The sequence below is a fragment of the Rhamphochromis longiceps genome, linkage group LG13 (genome assembly GCF_057381845.1).
Source record: "Rhamphochromis longiceps isolate RC_006_pf linkage group LG13, R_longiceps_female_GT1.1, whole genome shotgun sequence".
In the NCBI taxonomy this organism is placed as follows: Eukaryota; Metazoa; Chordata; class Actinopteri; order Cichliformes; family Cichlidae; genus Rhamphochromis; species Rhamphochromis longiceps.
Genome location: NC_140569.1, coordinates 9724727 through 9736408, shown reverse-complemented (window position 1 = coordinate 9736408; position 11682 = coordinate 9724727). Strand labels below are relative to the sequence as shown.

Below are 11682 nucleotides of genomic sequence, written 5' to 3'. Positions count from 1 at the left end.
CACACAAGCGCCAATGGTGCAATTAGTCAGCACGCAGTACTTATAAGACAGTAGATTGTAGAGCAAGGCCGAGGATGAGAATTCAAACCTCAACTGCGGCACCCCACCTGCTCTCATGAGGGTTGCTTTCTCTGAGACTGTTTTCGGTCCAGGTATTGGATAAGAACGACCTTTTCTACATTACCAGTATAAACCCTCTGGATGTGTGCACCCCCACCCCCGGTGTTGGAATCAGGCAACGTGTTGTATTTCTAAGACAGTACACTGCAGATCAATGTTGAGGTTGTGAGTTTAAGCCTCATCTGGAGCAGATGTCCTCAGTTCATCTTGAAACACCAGGGCAGAGACCTGTCAAGGCTGAGTTATATAAAAGATTCCACTTGCACTTAGGCATCACCACTGTTAAAGAAGGAATACTGAGACGGCACTGCTTTCATTTTTTGCAATCTTGGTTGTAAAAAAACTTATATGACAAGGGAGGGCAAATTGCATTGACTTTTCCAATGTTTATTTATTTTTTATTTTTTGGTTTAGGGTTTAAAAAGTGAAGCCAGTGACATTATCAGTGTAAAAGATGGACCCTGTGGTTTTTGCTGTTGTCATCTTGGTTGCAAGAAAAAAAAAAAAAAACTAAACAAAAACACCTGATCTTACAAAGATGGGCGCATGCATGGGCATTTTTGTTGTTGTTGTTGGCAACTGTCTCTAATAGCCAGTGTTGAATCCTCTGGTAAGAATGTCTTGACATAACTAGCACACCAAGCACACAAGCTCCAGTGGCGCAATCGGTCAGCGCGCGGTACTTATAAGACAGTGCACTGTAGAGCGATGCCGAGGTTGTGAGTTCAAGCCTCACCTGGAGCAAATGTGTTCTTTGGTAGTTCCTCTGATAGAAATCTGAGCTCTTTTTAGGTCCAGGTATCGATAAGAACAGGCATCACTAGTGTTAAAGAAAGACTCGATGAGAGCTTCGCTTTGAACTGTCGTCATCTTGGTTGCATACCTCCCCCACCCCCTCACCCCCCCAAACAAAACAAAATAACCCCTAAAACTGATGTAAAAAAGGTCGCTGCTTATGTATTGGCTTTATCAACCTGGAAGCTACATTCAGTAACGTCTGAGGTTTTGGGTCAAAAAAGTGAAGCCAGCAGTGACTTGAGTTGTAAGAAGACGTCAGAATCTAGACTTGACTAATGCCTCAAGCACACAAGCTCCAGTGGCGCAATCGGTCAGCGCGCGGTACTTATAAGACAGTACTTTGTAGAGCAATGCCGAGGTTGTGAGTTCAAGCCTCACCTGGAGCATCTTGACTTCATGGTCTTTGAATTGCTGAGGCACAGACATTTTTAGTGGAAATGTCATCTGAATTTCAGGAGTGGGACCACTCCTCCTTGACACCCCCTTTTCAAATACCTGCTGTTCCCCCCCCCATTTTCCCCTCTCTTACTTTCCTTCATTTATTTCTCGTTAGTACATGGGGATCTGTTGGGCCCGGGAGCCGTCACCAGTCTCCTTCGAGGCCTTCCCCAAACCGCAGCACCAGTTCACACTTCCTCATTCCCCATTGTTACCGAGGATGTTGTCCTAGCTAGTGAAATGTTCAGCTTTATAAAAGATTAAACTTGCATTTAGGAATCAACTGTGTAAAAATCTGACTACCGAGACAATGGCAGCCAGCAGTAGGCGACTCCTCTGTTTGCAAAATGAGTCAGGATTTCTGGAATTACTTTGTTCAATCTAACCCTAGTTTAAACTTTGCAGCTCAGTTTATATCACCTGGTTATCACTACCTATATCTGTAGTTCTAAGAATATGACCATTTTAACTTTGCAAATCATTGACTCCATTTAAAGAAAAAGAAAGACAGGTATGCTTTAGGGAGTGGCTTTGTTATACATGACAAGTTGCTACTATGACTACAAGGTGGCACTTAGATTGTAGGTTTCGTGGTGAACATGCGGTTATCATTATTTTTTATCATTAATATATATTACTGTGACAAAAATATAACCTTTGTTCAACACTTTTCAATTTCTTTGCTCCATAGTTGCAGTAAAACATAAGAGGTATCCATCAGCCTCAGCTAATCAGGAATTTCATGCATTACTAAATATATCCAAAGCAAAAAGGACAAAACCCCCAATGACTTTAATAGATTTAAAATTTATTATTAGCACGTTTTGCAACAGTTCAAAATTAATTCTCAAGAGTCAGAATGTAAAATATTTCTTCTGCTGTAACATTGACTGCATCAGTATCATAGGTTTGATATGGACAATGAAGTTGGTGTTATACTGAAAAGCACTGAACTTTAGTCCTCAGTTGAGGACTCTTACAAACAGAGTCCATCACATTTTGAGACGTTAACAAAAACCAAAATTCTAGCAAACAAGTTCCACACATACTGTTACTAGAAAAAAAACAAGTCAGATAATCCATTTGACACTATTGGTTTCCTTCAGTCCACTCAAGTCTCCTTTGGTCTTATCCAAGCATCAGCCTTCCCACGCATTACCAGATGGTGCGTTTGACACCTGCCCAGATCGAGCGTTTCAACCCCTGTGCAGCTCGTACGTCATCCCAGTGCAGCCGGGTGTTGGGAATCTCATCCTCTGACTCTGGGTTGGGTCGTGCGCCGTCTTTGGGACTCGCCACCACCATGGGCAGAAGGCCACGCTGCGACTGAAACTCTACAACATGGAGCTGCTTCTTGTCAGCCAGAGTCTGGTGGGTTTCCTACGGAGAAACAGAAGAGGTAGACATTTTTATATGGAAACTGCTACTGGGGCTATGAACTTAGCAGCTTCTATAATATAAACTTTTTCCATAAACTTTTAGTTTTTGGAACTACAAAGTTAGTGACTTGGGAAATAAAATCCAAATGAGTATTTTCAGCAATATTTAGACAATTTTTTAAACATTATTTTCATAAAGTTTTAAAGCATCACATTTTTATAGTTAAAAAGTTGCTTGAAATCTAAATATATTTTGACCGAAGACCAGTGAAGTGGAGATAGCAAAAGAAAGAGAAGTTAGGTTCAGACTGTGAAGAGCAAAATAATGATACCTACAGCTGCACTGAGAGAGCTCGGGTGAAACAGCCATTTAGAAAATGTGCTGGATTTATAACAGAAAACATAACAAGAAAACTATTGGAAAAATAAATGCAATAACTGCTTCATCTCAAATGTCTTGTTTTCATCACCACTGAAGCCCCAAATTATAACTGAAAGTAAAATAAGATTAGTTGGCCAGAATTATTAAGAAGCCAGATATTTCCCCTCAGGGATAAACTGAGAAAAAGCTACAGGTGGAGGTAATGTTGCAGTAACATTACTCAGGTGGACACAAATACAACCCCTGTCTAAACAGGCATCCATTTGCTGGGAGGTTAGCTGTACTTACAAGGTGATAATATGTCACTATTGTGTTTTCAGCATTCAGAAGGCCACCTGATATGGTGCAAATGACATCAGCAGTGAGTGTCCAGTTCCATCAGAGACCTTTACTGCAAGCCTGCTGCATCCACTGCTCTCTTTCCCCATGTTTGCTCTCTCTTTCTCTTTATTGTTACAGTGGAGTAACAAATGGCAAAAATGATCTTTATAAAATTAAGAAAGCTAATAAGAATCTGAGCTCTTATGCTTTCATGAAAGTTTATGTTCCTGCTAAAACCTGTATGCTTTTCCAAAACCATAAAACCAATTTGTGAAAACGCCCCCAAACATTTCTTACCTGACTGGCTAATCCGGTGAAGAGAGCCCGGGTGATGTTCAGGAGATTGACTGATCCCTCTACTTTGCAATACATGTCTTTTATACCGATCAGCTTGCAAAGAGTGATGACCGCCCTGTGGCAGTGCAGACCGTAACCTGCAGACACAGACATTTTCAGGACACCACGGATATCTTAACTGCTGCTGAATGTGCAAACAGGTATCTTTCTGCTGAAAGGTCAACTGTACTTGCAACTAAGGCTGGTGGAAAATGTAAAGTTTTTTCTTTTAGACTTTAGAAAATCGTGCAATAAAAGAGGACATTTTGGAAACTGAAATATACCTTTGCTTTGTTTTTTCATGCAGAGCGTCGTCCTCTTAAACTTGGAATCAATGTCATGGTAAACTATTGGAAGAGAAGAACAACAGCTTAATTATACTAACTGGCTGCAGAGCAGAGAGAAAACAAGCTGCTGTACTGAGACATAATAATCAGACCAAAATGATGCCAGAAAATTGAATTTTTTTTTTTTTACAAGCTTTGTGCCATTTCTGAATGAAAGCACCTGTGTTTTGTTATGCATCTTTTCCCCTGCTCTCCCTCAGGTCTCCTGTTTCTCTACCTGCCCACCAGATGTCCTTCCACATGCCAGTATTGCCTGCTCACTGCAGCAGCTGTGGCTAATTAGTTATTCAGTGACACACAGTCCTTGAGAGGGAACTGTGTGCTGCTGAATGAAGCCGATATTATAGCTTCAGGTTAAAATCTTGTTCTTGCGCTAAAGCGCTTTTACACACTTCACAGGACATTGTAGATGAGGAGAATAATCAGATCACATGTAGAGAGAGCTAATTTGTAGCAGCTGAAAGAGGTCCCGCTGTTTTCTGTCAAAGTGACAAAGTCAGAGCAGAAAGAAATCTTGCTAACTCCCACATCGGAAACACTTTTCTATACTTAAGTAACTGAAACACTGAAATAAAAGTCTACCCTAGTTCAAACCAGTTAAAATGAGTGTGGGAATTGACTGTAATATCATCCCAGGATGTTTTGGTCTCTTACAACAAAGGTGAAAATGTACCTAAATCAAACACAACCAAACTCGCTACTGGCTTTAAAGTAATTCAAATTCAAACAGTAGCCACTGTAAAATCAGTGCAGCTCACTGAGTATCAGACAAACAGATTGGCTAAAACCTTGCAGCAAATAAAACTTGAGCGATGGAGCAACAAAGGCGACAGAAAGTTAAATTTATCCAGGCATAATTGGAGCTTTGATACAATTATAACATTCAAAACAAGAAAGTAAACAAATGAGTCACACTGTCAGGTTGCAGATGGACACATAGGGAGAGCTGGCATGTGGCAGCATCATCTTTCCATGAGCCTAAAAACATTTTCTCAGTTTCCAATTCAAGCTGGTTGAAATACAGAACCAACGATATACACACACACACACACAAAGACACTGACACACATGCAGTTCTTCTGGTTTTAGACCAGAGCTGGAAGCTAACTTTCTCCTCCGGTGGGCCAGTGGAGGCCGATGACTCATGCTCATTAATCTCTCAGGCTCTGCTCTCCAAAGAAGGCCAAAGAAGCCAAATTAAGTCTTACAATTAGAACGGAGAAGCAGTGCATTTTAACTCCCAAACCTTTCTTTACAAATGAATATTATAGATCATATCCTTTGTATGAGTACCAGCAGGTAATGGGAGGGTACAGTGTTGAATCAGAGGAGTACATGGAGATAAAGGCGTTGAATGAAAGTGATGCAGAGAAGAGTGGGAGAAGAGGGAGATGTAATTCTAAATTTCCTGGTACTCATGTCTTCTTCAGTTAAACCCTTCACCCATGCTCCTCTAATACTTACATAAGAACTTACACTAAATTAAACTTCTTCACACCATCATGCTTGTCTTTGCATACTGCATACGTGGCATTAAGAAGTAAAAGCAATTTTCAGGAAATGAGTTTCCTCGTTAACATGCAAATTAATTTATGCAGCAATCTCCCCCAACTAAGGCTATAATCAGATAGCCTTTTCAAAGTAGAATGAAGCATGAAATTTTGATTGTTCTGTATCGTGTTCATCAGATTCTGTTTACAGAGACAAAGGCTGGCAGGCATGTAATACTAAGTTAACATAAGCATATAATAACAGATGGAAATTTAAAATGTGAATAAACAGACCGCAGTTTTATGGAGGAAGAGAGGAAGAACAAAAGGACAAACGAAGATTCAAAGTCACTTACTGGTGTGGTCATTGTATCGTTCTATATAGTACAAGTAGTGGATGGCTCTGTTCTTGGCCTGCAAATAAGAGTTACATGACAAAAGACACACAGATTGAAATCCAGCAGTTACATTAATATAGGAAAATATATTAATACTATTAGTAGAAAAAGGCCGTGTAGTAAAGTCCTTATTATAAACATAATGAAACGCATCAAAGGAAGTCTTGAGTCTTGTCTCTTTAGATGCCATTTAGCTCACCTAATCATCTAATGTATAACCATAATAAAGTGAGTTTAAATGTGCTATTTAAACAAGCTTGATTTGATTTGAAAACCTGTTTATGTTGCAGGTTTCAACAGCACTTACCCAGAAAACACTGTTGAAATATAACAATATTGAAATATAATGTTATTTCCCTAGTCAAAAGTTAAAAACTTGCATGGTAGATGATTAGATAGATAGATAGGGTGATCGTGGCTCAAGAGTTGGCAGTTCGTCATGTAATCGGAAGGTTGCCGGTCCGAGCCCCAGCTCGGACAGTCTCGGTCGTTGTGTCCTTGGGCAAGACACTTCACCTACTGGTGATGGCCAGAGGGGCCGATGGCAGCCTCGCCTCTGCCAGTCTGCCACAGGGCAGCTGTGGCTACAACTGTAGCTGCCTCCACTAGTGTGTGAGAGTGAATGAATAGTGGAATTGTAAAGCGCTTTGAGGGTCTCGAAAAGCGCTATATAAATGCAATCCATTATTATTATAGATATTATTCCTGGGAAGCGTAGTGGTCTGGTCAGGCAGTCTGTTACAACGTGAGAACTATGATCATATCAATAAAGAAAGGAAATGCACATTTTTGTTTTGTTGTTTATTTTTGTTTTTTTTAAATATAACAACATTTTATTGAGACTAGTTTACTATATGGTTGTAATCAGATCTGATATCCCTGTGTTGGTCTTGTTTCTACATCATCATAACAATCTTGGTTCCAGTATCAACCTTGCAGTGTACCTATCATGTTGCCTGAGCCTTCAGTTAAGTTTGGCCAAGTTAGCTAATGCTACAACAAAAAGCTATCACCAGCCTAACTTGATAATATATTTGTTATCTTGCAGACATTCATGAAGAAAATAACTGAATAATTGAATAAAGACATTTTTTCCCCATTTTCCTCCACTTTATAAAACTAGAATATTACAACACTATTGGTCAGCTCCAGTGTTGATGCTGGACCAACATCATTATGATGATGCAGGAATGACACCAGCACGGGGATATCACATAGCTACGTGCACAGGTCCTCTTCACACACACAGACTGGATGCTCACTTTAAAATGATAACATCAGATTTCTGCATATGCTGATGTGGATTCTGTCACACTGAGTGTTTGCCACTTGTCTGGACTGACACAATCATCACCCCCTGATGTCACTTGTATATGCTTATTCAGCGGCTTCAGAATGCGAGGTCAATCATAAATTTGAATCTTTTCATGTGTCGCTTATCCTTTTCAAAACCTTCTGGTACAAAGTCTATGATAGACGTCCAGCAGATGACGCGATAACATCTCCAAAATCTTTCGTTTAGGAGATATTTTTTAGCCAAGACCAGTCGAAAACCTCAGTCGACAGTTATTTAACAAAACACTTGCAGGATATGTGACCTTAAGCTGTCCCAAACCTATAAACGGCATCTGAAGCTACACTGATATATGGTTTGTGGTCTTACCTTCCTCAGAGCCGTGTTCCTGTCTGCTGCTTTCCCCAAAGCAAAGCCTGGAAGGAGGAAAGAACATTGGTCTTAAAACACCTCTGAGTGCAGAGTGTTGAGTAGTCACTGATGCTTGTGAAGCTCAGTGTAACAGAAAATGTAAAATTCATCATAGTATGATTCATTAAAAATTAAACAAGATTCTCTTGAAGAAATCACAGCTTGTGATGCTTTTCCCGTGTTATTAAACTAATGACTGAGTCTTTATGCTAATGAGCAATAACATGATGAAGTTTTCGAAAAGCAGCAGTGACACACTCTATAATAAGAGGTTAAGTGTAGGCGAGCTTCAGGAAAGTATGCAGAGTTTCGTCAGCAGTTTTCCCTTTTTTTTTGCTGCTGCTTGAGGATGAAAAGTGTCAAACCCATTTCCTGCACTTCCCCATATCGGCAGAGGCTGAGGCATTTTAGAAAAGCTCAGTTAAAATAACTGTCAAAATCAATTTTGGCTCTGTGTCATGTCTACAGAATTCAAAACATGTTAAATTATGTTTCTTATCTCTCTTCCTCACACTATAATACCTTGCATTTTCAATAAACGTGATTATCAGGGACAAAACGTTTAATAGACTGGATTTATCATCATAAGTTGCTTCCAGAGTTTATTCATTCATTTATTTATTTTTTAGAGATTCAAACCTGCGGCTCCGTTGCCATTTCCCACTGCGACCAAGCAGCTGATGGACCTCTTTCTGCCTTCTTTGGCTGTCATGTTGAACACACTCTTCACCTACAAAACAACAATCATAAACAAACACTATCTTGAGCTCTAGTGTAGCTATTATATCATACACACTGCAAATATAAACATAAATAAAAATGTGAGATTTTTCTGCAGACGTGCTGCAGTCAGTGTGGTTCTGCTGGCTGTGAGCCCATTATGAAACAGCTGGAATGAGGATAAGCAACTCTATAACTGAAGTCCTCTGCTGGCAAACAACCCTGCAGTCTGGAAGAGAATTTCTACCTCAAGTGAAGCAGTTCTAGTACCTTAGGTGGGACAGAGGGAGCTGAGAGGCAAAGCAAATCTCATAATTTATGAGCCCATCTACCATCCCATCGTTACCTGTGAGGTCTGGGCAGTGAAAAAGGAATGAGATCACAGAAAGTCATAATTAGTTTTCCTCACATGGGCTATGGAGTGATGAGTGAGAGCAGTAATGCTGCTCCTTTGCATTAAAAGAAGTCAGCTGAATACATTTGCGCATCTAACCTCCCTAGAGAGGCTTTTTATACTGGAGGGACTGTATATCCGTTCTAGCCTGGTGCAAGTGGCCAAGGATCAGTCCAGCTGGCTATTTTGCTTAGTGTGCTGCAGCTGCAGCCACATTCTGGATAAGCAGCAGCAGATAATAATGACATAATGATATGTTACAACTGTTATTGCTCATTATAAACTCTTGCAATTACATACTGAGATTAATTTATATACTGAGATCAAATATCAGGACAACAAATCAGCCAACTACTGTCATCTGTTTTTATGGCACAGATTAACTTCCAAAGCTCAAAAGATGAATGAAAACAAGCATTTGTTGTATAACTTCGGCGTAGTATCATTTGATTTTATGCATTTTGGCTTTTATGCTCAAGTCAATAACAGACAAGTTAATGAACCGACAAAAACAAATGCGTGGAGTAAAACATCTGCAGCTATAGCACCACAACAAAGCTATTAGTTGTGCATTTGTGGTCAATCCAGACCCGCATGCCTTCCCAGATTTAAGTGACTTTCATTGATCTGTTATGTAAAAAAAGCGGCAGTCATCTATCTATCTCAGAAGCACACACATATCCTATCCACACAGGCTGATCAACTCTAGGCAATATGATTTTGAAACACCAGGGGGCAGCATAGATCCACTACAGAGGTTTGAAAGAAGAGCGGGAGGAAAAGAGGTGACGGATGAGGGGTAGAAGGCAAGGGACAGAAAGAGAACAACAACAAATGAAACTAGAATCAGATCCAGCGTGTAAGGCTGCAGTTTAGACTAGATATAAATGTAGTGACAACTCTCAAATTCAAAGAATCTAATATGTGGGGACCGAGGATTAGTGTCACCAATTCAATATCTCATCAAATGTGCGATCACGTCACAGCCTCCTATTCTGTGTCAGTTATGATGCTGAATTATGGCCTGACGAGAGCTCTTGTGGAACATTATGACGACACAGTGAAGTTGACCTTTTTCATACAAAATGTCATCACTTCATTACTTGATATTATTAGACATTGGTGTGAAATCTTGTAATAAGTGAATGTATTCGCATTATAGTCAAAAACATGCTCTGTAAGATCACACTGAACTTGACCTTTGACCACCAAAGTTTAACCGATTCTTCCTCAAGACTAAGTGACCATTTAAAAATCAAAGAACAAGAAAAAATGATGATTAGATGGTGAAAGATCTATTTGTTGTGAATGTTCTAAAATCTGACTCAAAAAATCCTGATGAAATGCCTGAATGTGTGGAAATGAAACATCCATTTGTGTGTGTGACATCTGAAAACGGATGTGTCTGCATCTTTGTCTTAATAAGAGATGTGCAAAGTACCAACACTCAAAGAAGCCTCAAGAAGAACTACAATAAATGCACACGGAATAAATTCAGCTCAAAACCAAGAGGCACAGTGAAAAGTGATACAGAATAACCAGCGATCCCGACTAGTTCATTAAGCAAATTTAATTAAGATAATTATAGTGCTAATTAGAAAATATTTTTGGTCTAATTAGAAAATATTTTTTGTCATAGCACCTTTCACAGTATGTTTCATTAATAAAATGTTCATTTAGGATTACTCTAAATTAAAAGCTCATTTTACCACTGAACTCCACAACAAGCTGCAAAAATAGAACAACAGGTACTTTAGAGTCTAGTTTAAGACCTGGTTCCTGGAACTCTCATTTAAGCCATTTTTGGATTCAAAAGGAGGAAAATATCTGACTTATTACTAGCTAAATGCTGTACTGTGTTCACCAGCTTGTCTCTGAATATGTCCATCAAACGCTTATGGAAAGCTTTATGACTGAAAAAAGGGTCTGCTGCAGCAAAAAAAGATGCTAACATACTGAAGAGCTGCAATTTGGCACTACTGCCAAATCCACTTTCATATTGAAATCACTCAATAATTCACTGTTCATATGAAAAAACAATGACTCCTGTGGCTTTAAGCATATAATAGCTATGATGTGATTTCCAATAACAGGTATTGAGTTGGAGGGGTTTAAATATTGACTATAAGACAATTCTCATACAGACACACACAGGTCACACAACTGCTTACACACAAGGTCTATATGAAAAATCTGTGTATCTATGTACAGTATTTTGACAGTTCAATACTGGTTTAAGCATTGGCGGCACTTTGTGTTACTTTGCTGCTTATGTATGGCAGTGGTTTGTGGTGTTCATGTTGCACTTGTGTTAGTATCTGTCTTATTGATGTGGAAACACTGTGGTTATTTCTTCAACTCCACAGTTGGATATTGCTTTAAAAGTATTCCCTCAACGATACACACAAATACAGAAATATTACTGAGGTGGAAAGATAAGTGAAGAAGCGATTGTACATTCAGCAATAAAACACCCATCAAATATTTATTTATTCTCTAGTAAAGGCAGAAAATCAAATATTAAAGCTTCCTTTGCTCATTTTGTGCGAGTGTGAATGAGAGGGGAACAATAATAGTACAAAAAATGTAAAACTAAGAACGTGAATGGACAAAATTCATTCAGCTGATTTTAAACAGACAAGAAAAATGTTCAATAAAAGAGCCAACAATTAAGCACTGATGCATTTACAGTATTTCCCACTACAGCCTGAGTGTAGTATAGTAAAGTTTTCTTTTCAGGTTGGAGCCAGAACCAGAACTTCAAACCTTGTGGCTCAGAGTTAGGGCTCAGAGTTAGCATAAGAATTTGGGCGTGACTGAAGTGCATTTTAAGCTTAATTCAGGTGGTTTAACT

General features: G+C 39.2%; 2 protein-coding genes and 2 non-coding genes across 5 annotated transcripts in view; 2 read left to right on the top strand and 2 right to left on the bottom strand.

Annotated features, from left to right (window-relative positions):
• Positions 1 to 11682, bottom strand: part of LOC146655355 (uncharacterized) — a 330938-nt gene that overhangs the window by 45012 nt on the left and 274244 nt on the right. The window lies entirely within an intron of this gene.
• Positions 771 to 864, top strand: trnai-uau (transfer RNA isoleucine (anticodon UAU)). The gene is made up of 2 exons: positions 771 to 808; positions 829 to 864. It is a non-coding gene; the product is annotated as a tRNA-Ile (tRNA).
• On the top strand, positions 1211 to 1304 carry trnai-uau (transfer RNA isoleucine (anticodon UAU)). Its single transcript has 2 exons — positions 1211 to 1248; positions 1269 to 1304. It is a non-coding gene; the product is annotated as a tRNA-Ile (tRNA).
• mrps5 (mitochondrial ribosomal protein S5) overlaps positions 2144 to 11682 on the bottom strand; it is a 31340-nt gene continuing 21801 nt past the window's right edge. Inside the window, exons 7-12 of the mRNA XM_085427984.1 lie at positions 8354 to 8444; positions 7673 to 7719; positions 5968 to 6025; positions 4059 to 4121; positions 3736 to 3872; positions 2144 to 2736 (exon numbers count right to left, since the gene is read on the bottom strand). Coding sequence (XP_085284110.1) covers positions 2512 to 2736; positions 3736 to 3872; positions 4059 to 4121; positions 5968 to 6025; positions 7673 to 7719; positions 8354 to 8444 — 621 coding nt within the window. The 3' untranslated portion in view covers positions 2144 to 2511. The remainder of the gene's footprint in view (positions 2737 to 3735; positions 3873 to 4058; positions 4122 to 5967; positions 6026 to 7672; positions 7720 to 8353; positions 8445 to 11682) is intronic.